The sequence below is a fragment of the Lonchura striata genome, chromosome 14 (assembly GCF_046129695.1).
Source record: "Lonchura striata isolate bLonStr1 chromosome 14, bLonStr1.mat, whole genome shotgun sequence".
Taxonomy (NCBI): Eukaryota; Metazoa; Chordata; class Aves; order Passeriformes; family Estrildidae; genus Lonchura; species Lonchura striata.
Window position 1 is genome coordinate 7,146,927 of NC_134616.1, and position 22,896 is coordinate 7,169,822.

General features: G+C 50.3%; 2 protein-coding genes across 2 annotated transcripts in view; both read left to right on the top strand.

The window, feature by feature from the left end:
- The window catches only part of PLS3 (plastin 3), a 763,062-nt gene that overhangs the window by 164,762 nt on the left and 575,404 nt on the right, over positions 1–22,896 (top strand). The window lies entirely within an intron of this gene.
- The window catches only part of GPC4 (glypican 4), a 67,209-nt gene continuing 61,186 nt past the window's right edge, over positions 16,874–22,896 (top strand). Inside the window, exon 1 of the mRNA XM_021548377.2 lies at positions 16,874–17,234. Within this exon, the coding sequence (XP_021404052.2) occupies positions 16,874–17,234 (361 nt within the window). The remainder of the gene's footprint in view (positions 17,235–22,896) is intronic.

Consider the following 22,896-nt stretch of genomic DNA (forward strand, 5'->3'; position numbering starts at 1 on the left):
GTGCATACACCCCCTCACACACACGTGCATGCCTCAAATATTTGTGTGCATCAGGCCTCTTTTACAGCAGCTCTATGTTTAGGAGAAAGTAGATAATTCCAAACCACGTAGTCAGACAGTTTGGAGGGTAGAAACTCTACCCAGTCTAAGTGGTGGGGCTGACCTGCCTGTCTCTGATTTGAGGCCTTGGAGTTGTGGAGTTGTGTGAAGTGCTTTGGGTTTGTGGCAGAAGGAGAGATGATTGTTCCTCCACTCCTCTTCATGTTGTTAACTCCCAGTTCACCACTCCTGATGCAAAGGAGCAGATCTGGGCTAACTCATGGCATGACCTGATGGTTAATTTTTGGAGTCCTATCCTCTGGGTTTCAGAATCCTTGTGTCCCATCCATGCCAGGGTGAGTGCTGGGGGTGTTTGGGCAGTGCTGGTGACGTGATATTCCTGTAAGGACTGATTTTTTTGCATCCATGCACTGTGATGTGGTTTTGTATATTACACGTTTCTGTATTTTATATTTTACATTTTCACAAACCAAACTGCAATCCTCTCTGTCTCTTGGGACCGTACTTTGACCCTGGGTCAGAGGGGTCCTGGTGCATGAGGTGGTGCAAGGGAGAGCTAAGGGTGGTGCTGGCAGAGGCGTTTCTTCACCTTCCTGCTGCTCAGCTCTTGTTCTGGCCCAGCTCCTTGCATCATCCCAGCTCTCTGTGCTCCAGCTGGCTGAGCCCCTGAGCCTCTGCTCCACCAAAGGGAATATTTTATTAGCGCCACTTGAATTTGAATCGCTTCTTCCCTTCTGATCATTTTCCTTTCATCCCCTGGGAGCGCTGGGGGTGGAAGTGGGCTGCTGGGTTTGTTCAGAGATGATGTGCTGCCTCTGCCTCGCCAGGTATCGTTGGTACCAGTGCAGGGACATCATCTCCTCTAATATTATGTCAGAAATGTTCTGTGTGCTCCTGCTTCCTTAGATAAGCAGCAGGCTGGGAGGGTGGCAGCAGTTTTTCAGTACAAGTCCAGTGTGTTTTCTCTCTGAGGACTGGCGTGGGCTGTGCCTTGCTGTGTCTCACAAAGCCTGGTGGGTTCTCCCACTTGCATCACCACAGTGCGATGCTGATGCTTCTCAGCAGAAAACCCCTCTGAGGCATGCTGAGCCCAGTTTCCCTTTGCTGTTTAGCAAAGCTGTGCTTGCTGGAGACTTTGTTATGATCAGAGATCACAAAAAACAGCCTTTGAGCCCACTACCTGCCAAGTTTATAAAATAATGGATTATAACCTGAAAAAGCAGCTGTTGAATTTTCCCCTGCCCTGGGTTTGTGCACATGTTTTAATGGGAGGTTTGCAAGGAATGCCCTGCCCACTGAGGTGGAATACAGCTGATGTTCAATTTTGGGCAGTTTCATCCCCATCATGAGACATAAGGAATAATTTTTCCCTGTTGGTTTCTCTGCACCACTTCTGTGTACTGTGACCTGCCTTGTCATGGGATGGGGCCCCTCCATCAGGAGATGGGTACCCTGTCACCTCCCCTCTGCATGTGTACCTGGAATTCCAAACCTTGTCCCAGGGCAATACACAGCTAAGATTATTTCAATTCTTATCATTATTGCTATTATTATATATTATTAATGAGTGTATACATATCATATATATGATAATATGTTTATAGGAGTCAAGGAGGAGGAGGGCTTGAGCTGCTGGCAGGTGCAGCTCAGCTGTGCACAAGCACCACGATAACACAGTGATGTGAATTCAGCACCAGTGGTGGCCACTTCTGACCTGCAAAGTGTGTCCCCAGAGTAAATACCCGGGGTTTTAGCTGAGTAGAGGAGTTTATGCCATGAAGACACTTCTGGGGAAAAAAAAACAAAAACAAACAATGGAACAACTCCTTTTCAGATAATTTTTAGCTTTGTGATGAAACCCAGGGCCAGACCTGAGCTGTCACTGACTCCAGTCTCCGTGTCTCCCTGTGCAGAGCTGTGGACTCCCTGGTGCAGCTGCCAGCACTGTGTCCCAATGGTGCCTTGTGGGCTTGGGACCTTGTGCTGGCACCAGATAAAGGCCTGGCAACCTTGGGAATGTTTCCTGTCTCAGGTGGTTGAGCCCTCACTCCTGCCAGTTGACCTTAATGCTTCCTGGCCAGTTCTGCAGCTCCTTTAAGCTCCACTCACAGCAGTGGGGTGGCAGGAGCCTGCTGGCCCTGTCCCACATGTGGGCAGGACTGAGCAGCATCACCTCTCTGTATTCTGCAAAATAACTGCACTAAAGGTAAAACTGCATTCCCTGGAGGGGTTTGCAAGCAGCCTTAAAAAGGTGATGAAGCTGACACCTTTCCCTGTGTCTGAGGGTGGTGATGAGATGCAAACATGTGCTTAGCATGTGTAATGTATTTCTGCACTAACCACGCATCAAATTATAATTTAAAACCAAAATATTTTTGTTGGATGGGAAGTTCTAGTTCATTAATCAATTGACTAATAGTTTAGTGCTGGAATGGTAAAATCTAACACACTGAACAGCTGCTCAAAACAGCTGGTGCTTATGGCTCATGCTGTTTGGGAAAGTGAAATCTAGAGCGTCTCAGTTTTGTTTTTCAGGGAAATTTTTGGAATTCCTCATTCATCTCCATGAGCAAAGCCCTCTGGAGCATGGGCCTAACAAGGATCCAGGGCTGGATTCACTGGAGCTTTCAAATGAAAAAAAATGCCCCTTGCATGGAGGATGCAGAGAGCACCACCAGAGACCTGGCAGCTGGACATGTTCCTGTGGGTCAGCAGAAGGGGGACACGTGGAATCCTGTGCTGTCAGGTATTCTGATTTGCTTTTCAGTCCAAACTGGTGTGCTGGGCACAGCAAGGGAGCTGCCCTTGTGAAAGGGCACTTTCCAGCCTTGGAGGGTGCTGGGTTGGTGCACAGCTCAGGCTCCTGGCGGGGTGGCACCTGGGCACTGCTGAGCTGGGAGGGAGGAGGTGACTGTCTTGCACTGCCTCCTGCTCTGCTTTGTTGGCAGCTGCTGCTCCATGGTGAGATGGGCAGGAGGAGGTGGTGATGGTGGGCAAGAGGCACCAAGGGAGCAGGGAGACAAGCAGGCTGAGCAGGACCACACAGGGGACGTTGCATCAGTCTACAAAGTAAAAAATATGAAACCACTCAAACACTCCAAATGCTCCAAACAGCCAGGTGTGCTGCTGAGACCTCTCCTTCCCATGCTGGAGCACACAGCTCAGTGGTGGGACTGGCCAAGCCCTCCAGACCAGTCCTGCCCTGCAGGCTCTCCAGCTGCCCTAATATAAAACAGCCCAAAATATCCTTTAGTTCCCAAACTCTTGGGTGCCTTGGTGGGAATTTCCTTGACCTTTCCAACAGCACTGCAGCTTTATGATTGATAAGTGCTGCTAAAGCTTTATCAGAGCACACACCACACCCCCTAGAAGCAGGTGGCCATTCCCAGAAATCCAGGGATTTTTGAGCTCCACAGCTGGGGGTAACTCAGCTGGGCACCAGGAAAATCACAAATTCTCCCAGTATGTTATTTGTTCCCTTAGCAAGGAGTTAGGTATGGAGGTACTGGGGGAATGAGATCTGCAGCCAGATGGGAATGGGGTGAAACTATGACATTGGAGGATGCTTTCTGGTCCTTAATGTGGGAATTTGGGTTTTCTCTTAGGGACATAGTGAAGATCCCTGTATGAAGAAAAAAGGTGGATTTTGTTCAGCACCAGCCTGTGGCTTGCTCATGGGAGACCTCCCTAAGAAGTAAAAGGTGTGGGGGGGAAAAGCAACCCAAACCCACAAACAACCTCCTAAATTGGCTTGTCAAAATGTTAGTAAGGGCATTCCCTGGAGATGAGGTAACTGAAATTTTGGCATAGGAAGATGAAGCACTGTGGCATGTTTATACAGTCAGCAAATTTACTGCCTTCAAAAAAAACTCCAGAAAAGCAGTGGGTATTAATCAAATATCATTTATTTTGTCAAACATTGTGTCCTTTTGAAAATAAACATCTTGGTGTTGTTTTGCTGAGAGCGTGCTAGGATCTGAAGTACATGGCCATGCTTGGGCTGCAAAGTGATGCATCCCACAGTCTTTCCTGACAGGTAATGCCATTCCCTGAAAAGCCCTCATGTCCAGCTCCTGGTGAGGCTCCCTGTGAGCCATGTGCCAGCACTGCAGCCCAGAAGGTTTGGAGAGGGAAAAAACTTTCTTGCTGGTGTGGGGTTTTTCCTCCTGGGCACTGTGTGGTGGGGCTGGAGCTGGCGCTGGTACCCGAGAGCACTTTTTGGGGAAGGAAGGGCCCCACTGGAGATTATCCAGTGATGTTTCAGATGCTTCTTGGTGGCCACAGGGAGAAGGAAGACTTCTCTCAAGTGATCCAGCACATTACCAGTGCTGAAAACCAGATTTTTCATGGCAGAAGTACAGATTTAGCCTCAACCTCCCAGTTTACTTGCTGTCTTCTCCCTTGTAGGAGCCCAGTAGAGACCTCAGCAACTTCTTGCAACAAGTCAACACATTTAGGGATCTCTGTCATTTGTTTTTGTTTGTTTTCACTGTCTTCTCTGGTGTTATTATATCAATGTGCAAAGATGCTGCACATCCAGAAAGGAAATCACTGCTGGATCCAAGCAGCACAACCATCAGCTCCAGCTCTCTGCAGGGTAATCACTAGAAGGAAGTGGAAAGCCTGCCTGTAGCAGCCTGTATCCTTTCAGTGTCATATTATATTACCATCCACCATGTTAGTAAATGGGAAAATAAACATGAGCGGGATAGCAAAGCAAGAGGCTGTTTAATTACAGATGTGAAGAAGAATGACGTTTGTGTACATTCCACCCAGAAGTGGATTAAAGTGGTGACCTTTCCTGTGGTGTGAAACGGGTTTGTTGTGGAGTGCAGGCATCTCGTGTCACTTCAAGATCTGCCAGACATTTTGTTGCCCTTGTTGTTTATGGTTAACATTGGATGATGTCTCTTGAATCTGAATCTCAGCAGCTGACAGCATTTTCTGGGAACTTGTCATCTGGACTCCATCTAGCAAAATTCCTGGTATTGGGTGTATTTGTTCTCATTTGATGGAAAAACAAAGTTTTATGGAAAAAAAAAAAAAAGAGTAAAGGGAGAATGGTGGCATTAGTGACTCATGATGCTGAGCTGAAACTTGTGGAACAATCCAGGATTTGGCCCAGGGTCCCAGACCCATGGTGGAAGTTCCTGCTATTGCCTGTCACTGTGTGTGGGATAAATATCTCCTGAATGTGGTAACCAGCATGGACGCTTTGCCATGGCAGTGCCACAGAGGCATCAGGGATGGCTTTGCTGTGCTCAGCCTCCTGTGACCACGTCAGAGGAGGGGAATACTATTTCCAGCCCACCAAAGTATCAGTATCTTGCTTTCTTCAATCATTCTAGCAGGGCCCTTGCTCCAGATTCCTGACTGTTCTGCTCGTGACGAGGATGATAGAACAGGAGGGCAAGGGAAGGGGATTTTTTCCACTGGTGTCACCAGCCTTGGTGGTGTGAAACCCCCTGTAAAGGATCTGCTCATCACCTTGCTGATACTGCAAGCCCAGGCTGGCATTGCCACCTGAGTGGCCACAGGAGCCCTTGCCAGGGCTGCCAGCAAATGCTGGGGGCTCAGAGAGCCAGGCTGGGCAGCGAGGGGCAGGGAGATGCTGTCCTACAGAGAGTAGAGGCACTAATTGGCCTGGTTAATTGCAGAGAGGGTCAGATCAGGCCTGTGGGTGACACTGGTTTGTTAATGAAGGACCAGGGGCAGCAAGGGGGCTGCTCTGTGCCTGTGGCCAGCAGCTCTTTCCTTAATTGCTGCCTCTTCCTAAGGCACAGCTCCGAAAGGATCCAGGGCTCTGCTGCCCTGAGCTCCCACCAGCCAGCCTGGCTGGCTTTGGGAACCAGGGGCTGTTTGCTCTAAGCTGGATGCATTTCAGTGCCCAAGGCTGGGGTGCAGGGCAGCCCTGTCTTGTTTCCCCCTGGATTGCAATCCAGCTGTGTGGGCTCAGGTTCTTGCCCTTTCACTGCCTTGGGATGCTCCACACGGAGCAAGGGACACCAAGCCTGGGCTAGGCAGTGGTGGTGACCCACTTGGCAAGCCATGGCAGAGGTAACAGCTTGTTGAGAGTCACAATGGGGACGAAATCCATGGCACCAGGCTCTGCTCTGGCATGTGAGGATGATGCTGAGGGCTTGACCAGTCCAGGGGCCATAACACAAAGCTGCTTTGGGAGGGAGAAATTTCAATAACATAACAGGGATTACCTTAAAGCTGGAGGTGATCCAGCAGAAAGATTGAACAGGGAAATAAGCCTGGCTGCATGGGGTGGCTGTGTCACACAGCTTGGAGACAAATATTTAGCAGCAGCATATCTGCTGGTGAAAGAATAACTAGAGACATGGGTCTTGCACCTTTTAAACACTCCAAGTCTGCAAATTCAGACATGGGATTTCCATGCTGCTTTATTTAGTATTGTAAAAGCTGTGCCATGTTTATGGAAACCACACTGCAGACACCAAATGTGTGACTGCAAAAAAAAAAAAAAGTTTCTTTAAAAATGTAAAAAAGAGCAGAAAAGTGGAGAAAAACTCTTGTCACCAGTGTCCCATCTCCAGCTCTGTGGGAAGCTGTTGCTTCCTGTCAGGCTGTTGCTGCATCACGAGGCTGAAGGGTTTCACCACTAATAATTTATGTCTTTTCCAGGGCCAGACAAGCCCACTGAAGCTGGGGAATAACTCATCCCCCTGTGGGGCCACTGCTCTAGGGGTGCAGGTGACAGGGACAGAGGGGAGATGCCAGTGGCTGCTGTACGTGGCATGAGCCAAAGTCCCCAGCTTTGGGGGACCAAGCAAGGCATGAGGGAGAGGCAGGAGCACTGGGATGTCTCAGCACAGAGTGCAGCTAGGGTTTGAGCACCGAGGGAAGGAGGGAAGCCCCAACTCCTCTGTGTGTGGCTGTTGGATGGTCTTGGTGTCACCTCCCTCTGCAGAGACCTCCACAACAGTCACTCACTCCTAGGGGGGCAAAGAGCCCTTGTATGTGAGAACATGATAATGATAACCATAATAATAATAAACAACAACAACCACTGCTCTGTAGCTCATCCTGCACACTCGCTCAAACCTCTGTGTAGTTTCCTTGCTTCTCTTCTGAAATTTGTTTTTACAGCCTTCGTAAGCATGATATAGACAGATCATTTAATTATTCTTAAGGAGACTGATTGATCCCACTGCCTGATGGGCTGCCAGACTCCATCTCTGGTGACTGTCTGGCAGAAGCTCCTGGTTATTGTGGTCTTGACCTGCTAATCCAATCTCTAAAGGAGGAACTCAAGATCCTGATGCTCCTGTCTGCTGACTGTAGGATAAGTGGATTCCCCTTTTACCACTTCTTTCACACAGCCTCACATGGCATTTTGGTTAATGTTCTGCTCTTGATCTTGTTCCTGACAGCGTGGGATGGGCATGTGGATGGTATGCAGGGCTGTCAGGAGTGCCTGGATGGGCTCTGGGCTTGCTGCTATTATCACTGTGAAAGCCAAGGGAAGAGCTGGATGCATGAGCAGGGGCAGGGAAATCACTGCTACTGGGGGTGCAAAGCAAGGTCAGAGCAAGCCATGGCCAGGGTGTTTTTCAGAGGGTGTCTGGAGCATGCAGGAGGGATGAGAGAATGCTCTGCATGTCAGCCCAGCCAAACCTGCTCTGCCTCTTTTAAGGGGTCTCCACCAGTGCTACCTGTCCCTGGGTAGTGTTTGGCCAAGGGATTTGTGCAGTTTGTGGTGCTCCATCCCAAAATAATCATGGTTAGACAAAGTGTTAAAACATAATTTGCTCAGTGTTCCTGAGGTGCTTACAAATGGAAAGGTGCTGATACTTCACCTCCTGTCATGTTCCCATGCTCTTTTTTCCCTTCAGCCTCCACTCTTCCATGGGGTCCTGGGCAGGTACATACCAATGGTGATGTCCAGGTTAATTAAACTCTTTGTTTTTATATTTTTTCCACTTGAAAATGTCCCTCTGAGAGAGGCCAGATGGTCCTGCTTTTGAAGCATACTTATGGGGGCTGAGAACATCCCCTACCCCAGTACTGCTGTCACAGGGGCACACCTTTCTGCACAACCCACCTCTGGCAAGACACAGACTGAGGCTGCACCATGTCCCAGCAAGGAGGAGCCCATTCTGCACCAGGTCCTCCAACTGAGATGTGGCTTAGGTGACTTAGAAGCATGTCTGTGTCTCTGGGACATGTGTGCCAGCTAACAGGCTCTGGGAAAAAAACACCCATAGGAGCTGGTGTCATTGTAAATGTCACAATATTGTTATCCCAGCAGTGTGAGAGCTGGCTGGCAGAGCCAGGCCTGACTTAGAAACCAAATTAAATTTTAAATACTTAAAAATTAATAAATTAATAAATTAATTAGGATGTCCATTCCTGCCATCTGTTTTTTGCAGGACTTGGGTGTAAGTTTTCAGTTTTCCCACTGCAGCTGTGGGACTTGGGGAGGAAAAAAAACTTCTTTAAAGAGCTGAGACAACAATTTCAAGTGCCAGGCACTTACATTAAGTATTGTGAAACCTAAATTGCAGGATCTCAGCTTTGCTTACGGTTACTTTCAGGCAGAGAGACCCATGTCACAGGAGAAGAGCAGGCACACAGCTACCTGATGCTTCTCTTTCTCAACCGAAACAGAGATGTGAGTCACAAGGAAATTTTCCATAGGGAACATTTTTTTGCCCATGAATAGCAAAAACTGCTGAGTATTTTTTTTCCCCTCTTGTACAAGAATCTATGGTGAGCATCTGCACCACAGGATCCACGAGAGCTGGTTGTTTTGGTGGAGGGCAGGTGGGGGAGGGTGCTGCAGGGAGGAGAGATGGTGATTTTGCACAGAAGTGGTTTTGGAGGTGAGGCCTGAGCATGGCACAGGGGACATCCGTGGAGCTGCTCTCTCAAACCAAGATGGAGCCAAGAGTGGAAATTGTGGACATAACAGCCAGCAGGACGCCAGGTCCTCCAATGAAAGGCTCTGCAGAGGGTGTTTTGCTGTCTTCACCTCCTCCAAGACACGTTTTTCCAGAGGAAGGAGATGTGGGGCTGTGCCCAGCCCTGCACTGGTCATCCTGGGAGGTTCCCAGCCTGTGCACCTGGGGATGCTGAGCATTGCTCCCACACAGGCTGTGAGAAGTCAAATAAGGTATCAAGAAAAGTCCTTTCTTTTTATTTTTTTGCATTCTCCCTCTCCTAATTCTTCACCCACCCTACCCTGGATGTGTCTGAAGGCTACGGGTGCTCCCAGCCTGCCTGCTGGAGTTCCCGGCAAGGGATGGGACGGGCAGCCCTGGGCACAGCAGGGGGACAGTGGTGCTCCCGCTGTCCCCATCCCATGCGGGGCCACCCACAGCGCCCGCACATCAATCAGCCCTGCGAGAATGAATCTGGCCACCTCGCTGACCCCGCTATCTGCTCCTGCTCCCTCGGGATTCAAGTGCAAATGCCCTGTGCCTGGGCTGTGCAGTCCTCCATGTCTGCCCAGGCTGGTGCAGGATCTTCCTCCAGCTGCGAGACCACCGTGTCCTGGCTGATTTACAGCAGGAAACATCGACCTGCAGGCTAACCAATGGCTGGGGCTTTTTTTTTTTTCATCTTTTTTGCCTTTCTTCTCTCCTGATCAGCTGTTGAAATAAAATGACTTTTTTTTTTTCCCCCCCGCTCCTTTCTCCCCAGTCTATGCCCAAACCGCAATACCGGTTAAAAATATCATCTGTGAGAGGAAAAGGCAAATAAATGAGTACATCAAAGCCAGCAGCCTGGGGCCGTTGGGTTGGGAGAAGAAATAGGGCTAGGCCTTGGGCCCATTATCTTGCTGATATCTAATGCCACCACTTCAGAGTGTGAGAATGGAGCCTTTTTTTTTCCTCAGCTGAGCGTGCTGGCCCTGCTGGTGTTTGGGAGCACAAAGGCCGCCATCCACCCCAGCTCTCAAGACAGACCGTTGACATGTTGCTCTCAGATTTCATTCCTGAAAATCTGGAACTGTATGCTGAACAAATAACATGATCTTTTCCCTTCATCTGGAAAGGATAAAAACAATTGCTGGCATTCTGAGCCGATCACTCTTTCTTTTCCTCTCTCCTCCCCTCCCACTTTCCTTGCAAGCCCCGACTCACTACCCGCAAGTCACAACTTGCATATTTTCATTTGAAAACTTTAAACCATGGGGGGTGAGGGGCAAGAATGGAGGAGAATGAAAAAAGAAGATTAAAAAAAAAAAAAGGGATTTCAAGCAGCAATGATATAACCATGAATGTCCAGCAGTCAGTGTACTGCCCCAGCCCTGATGGACAAGGAGGATGGAGCTGAAGGCAAGGGCTGTACATCCCTGCTGTGGTATGGATGGTGCTTCATCCATTTAGGGGCTGGGATGGTGAGGAGGGTTGCACCCTCTGGGACCTGCATTATACTCTCTGATGGGCATGGAACCTGGGAGTGGGACAGGAGCTGTGATCACTTCGATCCAAGACAAAGTCTGGTGAGTCCTCTCAAGGAGCAGGACTTAAGGCAACACTCATCCTGTGTCCCATTCTGCATCCTGCAACCCTGCATCCCAGGGTTTTGCTTCCAGCAGTGCAGTGTTGGGAACAGGAGCCACATCAGCCTGTCCAGCCAGGTGATCCAGAGGGTGAGCAGTGTGTGCTGCCAGGACCTTCTGCCTGCAGCAGTGGAAGTTAAAGCAGGTTTTGTTTACTTCCACCTGTGTAGCACACACATTTTCCACTCTGTGTTTACAAATTCTTTTGAAATAGCCTATAAACAAGAGTTAAAAGAGTGCCTGAGGGTAAAAAAAAGAAAGGTTCATAATTATTTTTTTATATATCTATTTCATTGATACTGAAGGCTGGTACAGAACAGGACTGGGTGATGTCCTGCTCAGAGCTGGTGCTCCCTCTGCTCTCCTTTGACCTGTTTTGCATCTCAGGTGATATTAAAGGAGTTGGCCACTTCTGCTCTCCTCTGCTAACAAAAACCTCAAAGGCAGTGATGCACATCCCTGCTGGAACGAGGCAGATGTCTACAAACCAAACGCTTGCTGGACTGGTGCCCAGGTGGAAGTGCTTGGAGGGGAATGGGAGGCCCCAGATGAAGTGCTGGTTGCAGTAATTAAGACCTCTGGAGCTCCCCCTGGTAAGCTCACACTGATCTTCCAAAGTTGTCAAAAGCCAGCTCTGGCCTCTCTGCTGACCACCACAGTGCAGCTCCATCCCCAGACAAGCACAGCATGGCCTGGAGCATGGAAACCAGGCTGCTGTGGGGACCAGCTGCCAGCCCACGGGCAGCAACTGCCATGAGAGGTGATGCTCAGCATCCGAGGGGACTGGGATGGCCTTGCTGACAACTATGGGGCAACAGGCTCCCTCTTCTCCTGGCTCTGCTCCAGTGTTTTAGCTGGCACCAGGGAGTTCAGGTGATATGTAGCTATTACTCATTTTTAAGTAGTGCCAGCTGGCTGGGTTATCTGCTGCTCTGAACATGCCTCTCCCTCTCTCTCCTTTCCATGTCAAAGAGTATTTCCTGCTGCTCCAAATAGTGCTTGGGGTTTTTCCCTCTACCCCAGGTCTGCAGGGGCCAAGTCCCAGAGCTGGTGGGACCACCAAGAGCAGCAGGGGCTATCTCCAGCCATGCTGTACCAGCCACATGTGCCAAGAGCTTTGGGCTCTGCCAGTAGCAGGGTATGTTTTCTCCATGTACAGGAGATAGGAGGAAGAAGATAGCCAGCTTGAATTTTGGCCAGGGAGGTTTAGGTTAGCCATTAAGAAATGCTTTTGTGCAACGAAATACCGAGTCAGTAGCTGGGACTGACTACGGAGGGATTTTGAGAACAGACAGGGAGAGGACAGCTTGAGGTCGGTTTTTCTGGGCCAGAGAGGAAGGCATCAGGTGTCTGATGCTTTTTCCAGTCTTAATCTCTGCAGCTCCAGAGTTTTGTGACCCCTCCAGATGGGTGATGAGCTTATCTGTGGACCAGGAGGCTGCACATTCTGGATTGTGTGGGCTGGCAGTGCCACTGCTCACAGCACCCACAAACCTCACTCTGCCCCTACCCTGGCAGTGCCTGTCCCAGGCAGGCACCACCATTGAACCAACTCTTAGGAGTAGAATAAAAGCAAAATAAATCAGCGCAGGCAGCAATACCTGCTGTAAATACAGCTCAGAATGTCCGAGGGAGGGCTGAACAGGGGATTGCTTTTGGGAAGGGATGGAAATGCAGGAATGAGCTGGGGGCTTGTTTCCTCTGTCATCCTTGAATTGTGCTACCCATCTTCTCTGCCCTGCAAGCACTGGGCCCTCTCAATCCCCCTGCCTCAAGTAGTCCCCACTGCAGCCCCACTTCATGGCCACAGGAAGATTATGTGAGTGTGGATGGAGAATTAAACGTCATGGCTGTCATCACACTGAGACAGGCCCGGGTGAGGCAGACACAGGGTCCCATCTCACCTCTCACCCCTCGCCAGTGGCAGCCAGATGTAAGGCCCTGGGGCAGGGAGGATGGGGACATGTCCCCAGGAATGCTGTGCTGTGGAAGGTGAGTCAGCACAGATCTGGGATGTCAGCCCAGCTGTCAGCACTGGTCTGTGTGATGCCACTGGGGAAATGCAGCCTGGGGACCCTCTTTGCACCCCCAGATGGGGGATTGAGGAGGAGAGGAAGCCATGGCCAGCTCTGGAGCAATGGTGACTGACGTTCACTTGCCAGGAATCTGTTGGAAAATATTTTTATCCTCTGGGTGTGAGTGTGCTACACGTCAGAGCCATCTGCCACACAGTCACTTTTGGGAGAGCTAGGGAGTGCAGGCATGAAAATCTGTGAAAGTGAGTGCACTCCTGTGCCCTTCAAAGCTGTGTGTCCCCAGGTCTCCTCCTGTGGTGCCTGGGGACAGGGCTGGGATGACTTCTTGTCCTTCTGGGGAAGGAGGCAAACTTTTGCATTCCCTAAAATGGAGATGGTCTTGAGGTCTTCAGAGGAAGCCCAGTGCACTGCAAGCTGTTTCAGACATGGGAAGCTGAGTGACACTAACAGCAGCCTCACTGCACAGCCAGCCTGATCCCCCTGTCCTTTCAGCATCTTTCTATCTTTCTTCAGAGTGCACAGCCCCTCACACCCATCTACAGAAGGCAAAAAGGAGCTATCCCAGCAACCTACCCCTTGCCCCAGAGTGGAGCAGTTTCTGCAGGAGGTTTCTGTTCTTCTGCATAGGGTGAAGTAGCCCTTGGATAAAAATAAGTGATGAAAATAAATAGAGACATCAGCCCATGACAAAGCACTAGATCTGCTTGCCCTAAAATATCGGGCTGTTGATATTCAGAAACCAGATTCAGACCATCATTTTGCAACCAGCAGGATCCCCCATCCTCATGACAGATGCCCTGGATTAAACACCCCTAAATTTGTGGTATCTGGGGTTTTATCAAAGGAGACTGTTTCCACTTGAGCATCCCTCATTCCAGCCCGGCTGCTCTGCCGCAGGAACTCGCCTGCTTCGGGTTTACAATCAGCCATCTCCTGCCGATGAGCTGGAGCTGGGAAGACATGTTTGTCCAGTTCCCTTTCAACACTTTCTGACCTCCTTATGGCCCAGACTTTCCTACCAGAGTGTAGGATTTAATCATCCTTAATGACAGCCAGGCCAAGGATAGCATTCAGCCAGGTTTTCCTAAACAGCTACATCTGAAATCTTAATTTGAGTACAACCCCCCAGTAAATTCCCTGACAAATGACTGGAAACACTGCAAGGTTGTGGCAGAACCTGTGACCAGGACCAGAATTAAATCAGACCAAAAGCTTAAGCCTTCATATAACTCCAAAGGGATTTTTGAATGTAATTGGTGCTGCAGCTAGGCTTGGTGTTCCTCTCTGCTGCCAAGATTCGCCAGTGCTAGAGAACTGCTCCACTCCTGCCAACTTGAAGTTGCAACTGAAGCTGGGAATCCTGTGCAGCTGGCAATTACTTGTACCAACTTTTCGTGTAAGCCAGTGGATTCAGTTGATACCAATAAGATTGATCATGGTTTAACCACACCCCCATGGAGGGTTTGTGCTGATTCCTTTAGAGTGGATTCAAAGTGGTTTTAATGAAACCAACGTAACTTTGCTGAGTGGATGAAGGCTTGGGCAGGAGCAGTGTGGCTGGAGGTCTGAGCTGGACAGGAGGAAGGTGAAAAGAAGCTGTGGAGAAACATCCTCTCTGGCTTCTCCTTCCCTGCCCTTCTCTCTGAAAAGCTGGCAGGGCTGCAACCTTTTGACTGAGTGAGATGACAGAAATCTGAAGCGCCAAGCCGTGCAAGGTCCGTGGCACTCGCTGGAAGAGGCTCCGTGCAGACACAACGGGGCTGATGTCACCTCGTCACTGTGTCCTGTGCCAGGGCCAGCCATGGCTGTGCCAGCAGGTCCTGGCTGCAGCTGGCTCTGCCCAGTCTGGGGTGCCCACACTGGTGAGGGGGACATGCTGGGATCCCCCCAAACAGGAGAGGAGGCTCACAGATGAGACGAGACAGCTTTGAAAGTTTAGCAGGCAGCACTCTCTGCCAGGCAGGGGAGATGGGGACATGAACCCAGGATGGAGGAGCGTCCTGTGTCACCACAGCAGGCTTTGAGATAGGGCTGGAAAATAAACACAGTCTGGGGACAGGAATACATATGGAGAGAACAGAGTTTTGGGGGACATACAAAGTCAGAAGTTTTCTGTCTTTTTAAAATTAAAACACGAGTTTTTTCCTCTGCTTTTCTCAATTTTTTTCTCCTGGGAAAGGGAAATTGCTTGAGCAGTTTGGGGTGAGGGGGCTGGGGAGGGTCTGCCAGATGTGCAAAAATGCTGGAGGAGGCAAAAAACTCAGGGAAAAAATTCTCTTTTGAGAGAGGCTACTTTTTCCATTCCTTAAAAAAAGAAAAAAAAAAAGAAAAAGTTTTTCATGAAAATTTTCAGGCAGTTCCATTGTTTTGCTTCAGCCTTTGATTTAACTACTTGAGCAAGTATTTGACAAAATCCTCCGTGTTTTTCAGGAGGTTTCTTAAATCCCACCGAGGTATGGGATTATGAGAAACAACAAATGGCAAGCTGTCTCTAACCCCACAGACTTTCTCACTCTCGTTTTCTCTCTCACTTTGGAATAAAAAATGCAGTGCTCCCTGCTGAGTTCTCTTTAAAATTCACATTGTCTCTTCAAATAAAGGCTGGGAGGGTGAGGTAGTGCTTTGAAAACCAGAACTCAGTCATACATTGCAGGGCCAGATCCTAGAGGATTATTCTTTCTCAGGACACTTTATAACTTCATGAGAACTTCTGGCCTGGCTTGTCTCACCAGCTTAGTGTGAGTGGCCCCAGCGGATGGCAGGATGACTGAGATCCCTACACTCCTTTCCATCAGGATGGCTGGTAGAGACTTTTAAAAGCATGATAAAGCAAATTCCATTTTTTATTTTTTGTCCTGGTGATGGTGGGGCCCATTTTCTGTGCAGCCAGGGGATGCTCCCTGCATCCAGGCAGAGGAAAGCCCTGCTGCAGCACGAGTCTCTCCATTGTGGCTGGCACAGGCTGGGCTGTGGTAATGTGGTTTTCCCCTGCTTTTGGTGTGTGATTTGTGACTGCAGCAGCCTGTGCTGCCCCAAGGCTGTGGTGAGCTGCCATCGTCGCCGCTGGAAAGCTCAGAGCTAGATGAGCATCCTGTTCCTAGGAGAAGTGCCTGGCAGGACAGCATGGCTGTGCTTTGGTCACACAGGGGAAATAAACAGAGGAGCTTTTCCTCCTGATCCACCAGGACTCTTGGTAGCAAAAGCTTGGAAGCAAGGGGGTGAAGCTGGTGACTTCCTTTGCTGTTGTTTCAGCCTTTCCTTCTCCACTGTGGCAAAAAGGGAGAAATTAAGCTCATGGAGGAGCATTGTATTGTAAGCTGCTGCACATTTATTTTTCTTCAATGATGTTATCACCAGGCCATTACACTGTCCTGGGGCAAATGGATCTGTGCTGAGACACAGCACTGAGCACAGACTCACGGACACTGCAGCAGGGCAGAGCTCCCCATGCAGCACCTGCACCCAGGGGACAAGGACAAGGAGACCTCACCATGACAGGCAGCAAGGGTTGAGCAGACCCTTTAAGTGACATTGCAGCCCTGTGAAATTATGACAGTGCCTGTCATTCTTGCAATACCATGTCTGTGATTTTTCAGTAAACTGAAGCAAGGAGCAACTGTTGGACTCTGGTCCAAGGTTTCAGCAGGGCTTCTTTACATCTGTGCATGTGTCTTTGTGCTTGAGCTGGGGTATGAAGGAGTGACTGGAGCACCTTGATGTCAATGTTCCTGAGGCCTTTGCCCTGCTAAACTCTTGGAAACAGAAGACTGGTGGAAAAATGTCGGTTTTGACAAGTCTTTCATGCACATAGTTCAGACCTGTCACAGCGATGTCAAAATTCATCAGCCTAGAGAACCTATTAAACCTGGGGCAGAGCTGAACCACCTACAGCTCCAGTTCAGGAGGCACAGCAGAGCCAGCCGTTCCAGCCCTCCCGGGGAATCCCTCTTTCCCTCGCGGGGCACTCCGGAGCTGGCCCGGGTGGCAGCGCGGGTGCCGGGCGGGAGCGCCTCGGGCCGAGCGCCGCCGCGGCCGCCGGGGCTCCCCGCGGGAGGGAGCGCCCGCGCTCTCGGCCGGGCGGGCAGCCCCGGGCTCCGCTCCGCCTCGCTGGGCGGGCGGATCCCAGCTCCTGATTTTCCCGGGGGCTGCAGAGGCTTGTCCCGGCCCTGCGCGATCCTGCTTGGCTGCCGCCCTCCCCGCCTCCCTCCACCTCCTCCTCCTCCTCCTCCACCACCACCCCATGTGCTTCCTGCCGGGCCAAGTTCGCGGAGCGCCGCCGCACGCCGGGCCAGCGGAGCGGAGCCGCAGCGGAGCGGGGCGCAGGGCAGCGGGCGCGGCTGCTGCGGGGCGCGGCGGGGCAGGCTCGGCGGAGCGCCGGCTCCAGCCTCGGGGCGCGCTCGCCCGGCCCCGGCGGCCCCTGCCCGCCCGCACCATGCCGCGGCGGCGCGGCTGCCTGCCGCCCCTCCTGTGCGCGCTGGCCGCCCTCAGCCTGCCGCTGCTGCTGGCCGCCGAGCCCCGCGCCAAAAGTTGCTCCGAAGTGCGGAGGCTCTACGCCGCCAAGGGCTTCAGCCAGAGCGAGGCGCCCAGCCACGAGATCAGCGGTGAGTCGCGATCGCCGCTGCCGCCTTTGTGCGCGCCCGGCCCGGCCGAGAGCGCGGGGTGCGCGCCCGGCTCCCCCGAGCGGGGCCCGGGGCTCGGCTCGGGGCGCGCTGCCCGGCCCGGCCCGGCCCGGCTCGGCCCGGCTCGGCTCGGCTCCGCGGAGCTCGGCGCCCGTCCCGCGCGGAGGGTCCCGGCGCGGTGCCCGCCCGCCGTGCCGTGCCGTGCCGTGCCGGGCCGGGCCGTGCCGGGCGGGACCGCGCCTGTTGCCGGCCCCGCTCCCGGCTCGGCGGCGCGGGCGCTCCTGCCCTTGGGCCGCCGTTCGCCCGGCGGGGAGCGGGCGGCCCGTCCCGCCCCGGTGCCCGGCGGCTGCTGGCGGAGGGACTGAGACGCGGCTCCTTTTTTTTTTTTTTCTCTCTCTTTTTTTTTTTTTTTTTTTCCCCTTTCTTTTTCTTTTTTCTTTCCCTCAACCTTCGTCCCGAGGTACTTGCGCATCCCGGGGACAGGAGTGCTCGCACCCGGCAGCAGTAGGAAATGGTAGCTAATGTGCTCACACCCAAAACATTTTATTCTTTTTGTTTCATCCTTCATCTCCCTCCCAGGGCCGCTGCTTTTATTTCCCCTTCTGAATGACCTACTGGACCGCATTCTCCGCGGAACAAAGGAAGTGCCTTTTTAGCTGGAATCCTCGGAGACCACCAAGGACTCCAGCTCATGCACTGCAATTTCGCACTACTTTCAACAATAACAAAAATGCATGACTGAATGGCTCAAAAATGTGGAGTGTTGGAGGCATTCATTTCGGTCTGGGACACTGTCACAACACAGACAGACCCCAAGTAAATACCTTTAGACGGCTCAGATAGAAGCTGGGGGTAATCTTTACCATTGGTGTGCCCTCCAGATATGCATACATTATCCTTTTCACTGACAAAATTAAAATCATTTCAGTCGCTTGTGCTTTTGTATTGTCAGACTAATGATATGCATTTAGCCTACATCTGTTTGAATAAAATTGCAGGCCCGTTTACTTCTCCAAGAAATATTTTAATGAGAAACGTCTGACTGCTTGCAGTTAAAATACTCTCGCCCCTTCACTCTGCCTGCTTTGTAAAATGGTCTCTAATAAACAGTCTTGCATTTGAGTCCAGCCCTCATCAGTGTAGGATCAGAACGTGAGCAGACTTCCCCTTAAGTCCAGTATTAGGATGGTTTGACCTAGTCCTTATTTTATATATTGTTGTTTAAGATGACTTGGTGAGCTTTGGAGAATGTCAGGAGTAGATCATGCTGACAGGGCTTCCATTTGGAGCTCTAAAGCTGTTGTCTATTTGAGAAAAGTGATGAGCAAGGTAAGATTATTTGACTGAAGAAGGGCTTTCTGTAATGAAATGCTGAAAGTATTGCCGGGGTTATGTTGCTGTTCCAGGGGCTTGGAGTCTGTATCTGGCCTTGCTTGGAAAGCAACAGGTCTTGCTAAGTTGTGTTTTAAATGTAATCCTGCTGTGCAGGGTATTTCAGAGAGGGTGGTGGAAGTCTTTAAAGGAGGTGTGCTGTGTACAGCTTTAAAGAGTGGTGTACCTCAAGAGTGACTGAATTTAAAATTAAACCTGGAGTGGGGTGCTACACCTGCTGCGGTTTCACATCCCCCTGTGAATTCATGTGGTTTTGGTGTGGTTGTGTGTAGAGGCTCTGGATCTCCCCTCTTGCTGCTCAGCTGGTGTACGCAGATGTAACCACCAGTCCCACTGCTGGTGTTGAACTTTATCAGCATGGAGAACTTCACCTGTGGGATCAGCACAGGGCACTGGAGTCCCATGGGCCAGGTGATAATGCTGGAGGCTGAGGTCTGGCACCAGGGTAAGGGGTCTGTGGTGTGTATTGTGTCTCCAGAAAAGAGTCACTTGCCAAAGCTTTGATTTCAGGTGGTGTTTCAGGTGATAAGTGGTGTGTTTTCCATCAGGAGAGAAAGTGGTTTGGAAAGGCCGTTACCTGGGCGCCTGGCTATCAGTGGGAACAAGATAAATGTGTGTGAGGGAACGAACCATGTGCTTTGACAAGTATCCCATCGGGATGATGGTGGAAACTGGTGATTTCTGGTAGTGGCACCTCTCTGCTGACTAAACTGGCAGAGGACAGCTTGGGGAGGTTTCAGTGGGCTGAATGGAATCTCGTGTGGACACATGGTTGTTCGTGTCTGAAGTGCATCAACTTCTTTGTTAGATTTTTGTACTGATTTGACAGATTATGCTTTATTCTCACATTCTCTTAGCAAGTTGCTTTAGATCACAGTGCAGACAGAAACTTCCTAGCATCTTTGTGAAAAGGTGTCCTAAATGCTGTGGCAAATTTGTTTCTGTAAGTGTAGTGATTTCTTGTCAGTGATTACTGAGCCTACAAAATGTTGGCCTTGAATTGTAAAGTGAAGCAGCTGTGTCCCTGTGCTGGGCTATGTGACAGCAAGTGAAACTCATCCTCACTGGAAGGGCATGGGAGTAATTTGGGGTTTTATAGCATCTCACATGGATTTTTTTTGGCCACATTTATTTTCTTCTGGAGCAGTAGATATGCAAAATTTTTTCTTTCAAAGGAATGCCCATTCCAGCAGGCGTTTTATCTGTATCATTGCTATTTCAGTGGCATTAAAAGGCTTCTCCTTCACCATAATTACCCAGGAGTTCACTTTAATATTTATTTAGATGAGGTTTAGGACCTAATTAGAGTATGCATAAATAGCAGGTTATATCTTGCTGAAGTACCTAGGCATTTCTGAAGGAAGTGCACAGCTGGTCAGCTCACTGCTTGCATGATAAGAGGTGTAAAATGGGTTATTTGTGGTGTGGGACATAGAGAACTTGTTTCCTTTTATGTCTCTTTGGTGTTAGAGGTATAAACACAGACTGCTGCTATAAATCTGTGTGGAAGCTTTTCATAACCCATGGCCCTTCAGTGCTGCTTTGTACCCGAGTGTTCCTCAGTGGCTGCTGCCCCTCTAGCCCTGTGATGAGTGTATGGCAAAGCTCCTGGCAGTGCTGAGATGCAATCTTGCTGTTGCTGGAGAGGTCAGTGCTTTCGTAGACCTGATGTCTACACAGTTGGTTTGTGAAACCCGACTCCTGATAGCATGTAGATAGTAGGTGGTGTGGGCAGAGCACCAGCCTCTAACTGCTTTTAAGATGACTTTGACAGCTTCCCAAGGACGGGTCACATCTTGGGAAGTTCTGGGTCCTGAAGCCACTGATGTTGTTCAAACTCTACACAGAATGTGTTGTTCCTTATGGATTCCCTGTGTCTCTGAGCTGTCCTGATGGACGAAACTCCCCGGAGTGACCATCTGAAGGGGCTGCTTACCCTGGTTGGTCTGGTGGGGCTTCAGAGTGAAATGCAAAGTGAGCTGGTGCGGTGGCATCTGGAGACCCACAGTAGGTGGCTGTGATTTAAAAAACAAAACCCCCACCCAACCTTTCTTTCAAAGGGCTGCTTCTTGCCCTCAGGTGTTAAACAGACGGAAATTCCTTCCCTTTTCCTGTTAATTGGAAGAATTAGATGTTTCTTTTCCTGGATTGAAAAGGAGAAAAAAAAAAAAAAAACCAAAACAAAACCATCTTGCCTGTTGTTGGAAAGTGTAGTCAATTAACTGGCAAAATTCCTTCAGTGGTGTCATCCCTGTTCTCCCTGGCAGTGCTCTCCTGCCAGTGGTGGAGAGCACAGAATGAACCTGGAGCCTGCCTTTGCAGGGAGCTGGATGCAAGCAGCACTCTGTTTAGTCTTAGTGAAGTATTCAGTGTAATTAATCTCTGTTTAAACCAAATTAATTGAACAGCTGCATTTATTTGTGAGAGCAGATCTTTCTCCATGGCAGAGGAAATCGTTTGACCCTTGGTTTTTGGACTTCTGGGACTTTGCCCAAAGTAACTGTGAGCGGGTGTACCCTGATGTCCTGCTGCTCACTTGTCCCCAGTGTATTTATGGCTGTCAATAGGTGCTCTGTCCTTGTGTCCTGCCCTTAGTCAGTCAGGTAGGCTGCTTTGTTTGCATTGCTGTTTGTTGGGGTTTAACTCCTGCCAGCAACCAAATCTCACACAGGCACTCCTTCACTTCCCTCCCAAAAGGATTAGAGAGAGGAGCAAAAGGGTAAAAGATGGAAAACTTGTGGGTTGATAAAAAGACAGTTCAAAAGGGAAAGCAAAAGCTGAGCATGCAAGCAAAGTGAGGAATTCAGTGTTTCCTTGGGCAGGCAGGTGTTCAGCCATCCCAGGAAAGCAGGGCCCCATCACATGTAACAGTGACTTGGGAAGAGAAACACCATCACTCCAAATGTCCTCCCCTTCCTCCTTCTTCCCCCCACTTTATATACTGACCATGACATCATATTGTTTGGAATCTCTCTTCAGTCAGTTGGGGTCACCTGTCCCAGTTGTGTCTCTTCCTCCAACTTCCTCATCAGCATATCAGTACAAGAAGCAGAAAACACTTTGGTTGTGTGTAAGCCCTGCTCAGCAGTAAAAAAAAAAAATTCTATATTATCAGCCCTATGCTCAGCACAGATCCAGAACATAGTCCCATACTAACCACTGTGAAGAAAATTAACTCTACTCCAGCCAGAACCAGCCCATTGTTTTACATGTCAAGTTCAGCAAATGCCTCTTTAGTTGTTCACATGCTTCTCTTCCATGTGGCCTCTGAGAAAGGCTTTCTGGATCCCCTCCAGGCCGGTGTTGCTGTCTGGCACTGCTGAGCCTGCTGCCGTCGTTTGCAGGAGGCAGCTCTGGACTTGCTGTGTTATGAGAAGTACCAGATAACACCTGGCCATCCTTGAGGTCTGCTGGAAGGTGTGGCAGTGACCTGGCCACCAGCTGTACCTATTTGCCATGGTTTCCATCCAGGAAGGCAGTGCTCCTTGGCGGGCAGGGGGTGTTCTCCTGCGTTAAGGACTGATTGCCCGGCCACGCGTGGATGGGGAAGTGACCACTGGAGAACATCCCCGCGGCCAGCGCGAGTGCTGGCACGGGAAAGTAAATGAGAGAATTGCTTGGAAGTATTTTTAGCTGCTCCTAATGTCATTTAGCAACTGGGGAGCATCGGGGGGGAGCTGGCCGGAGCGCAGCGGGGCTGGCGGCGGCTCCCGGCTGGGGCCCGGCCCCGCCGCCCGCTCTCCTCGCTGCTTTTCCCTGCAAGAGTGCAGCGCCAGGTTTTGTTCGGGTTTTGTTCGGGTTTTGTGCGGCTGCAGCGGCGCTCCGTGTCCTAGCAGCCAGCAGCGCAAGCATGTGGTTAGCAGCAACTGCTTGCACTGGTCCGGGCTGAGTGGGAGTATCGTTTTCCTTGGCAGACACTTCATAGAAAGTTCTGTTTTTTCTGCCAGAATAAGCAGTCATTACATTCCATACAATTCATAGTCAAATTATTATCTATTGTTAAAATTGCCTTAATTATCAGATGTTTCCTTAGACGTGTAGCTGTTTTTTAAGAGGCTGAATAGGCGTGTGTACACTGCGCAGCTCAGGCCTTCTGCACAATGTTTTCAGTACTGTTTTGTACTTTCAGAGAGATTTTCTGTGGCTTTCGTATGTCAACAGGCTTTTTATTAATACTGAAACAGCAGCAGAGCGAGGCCAACACGACAGCAAGGTGCTGTTTTGGGTCCCAGCATCTCCCCTGTGCCATGGT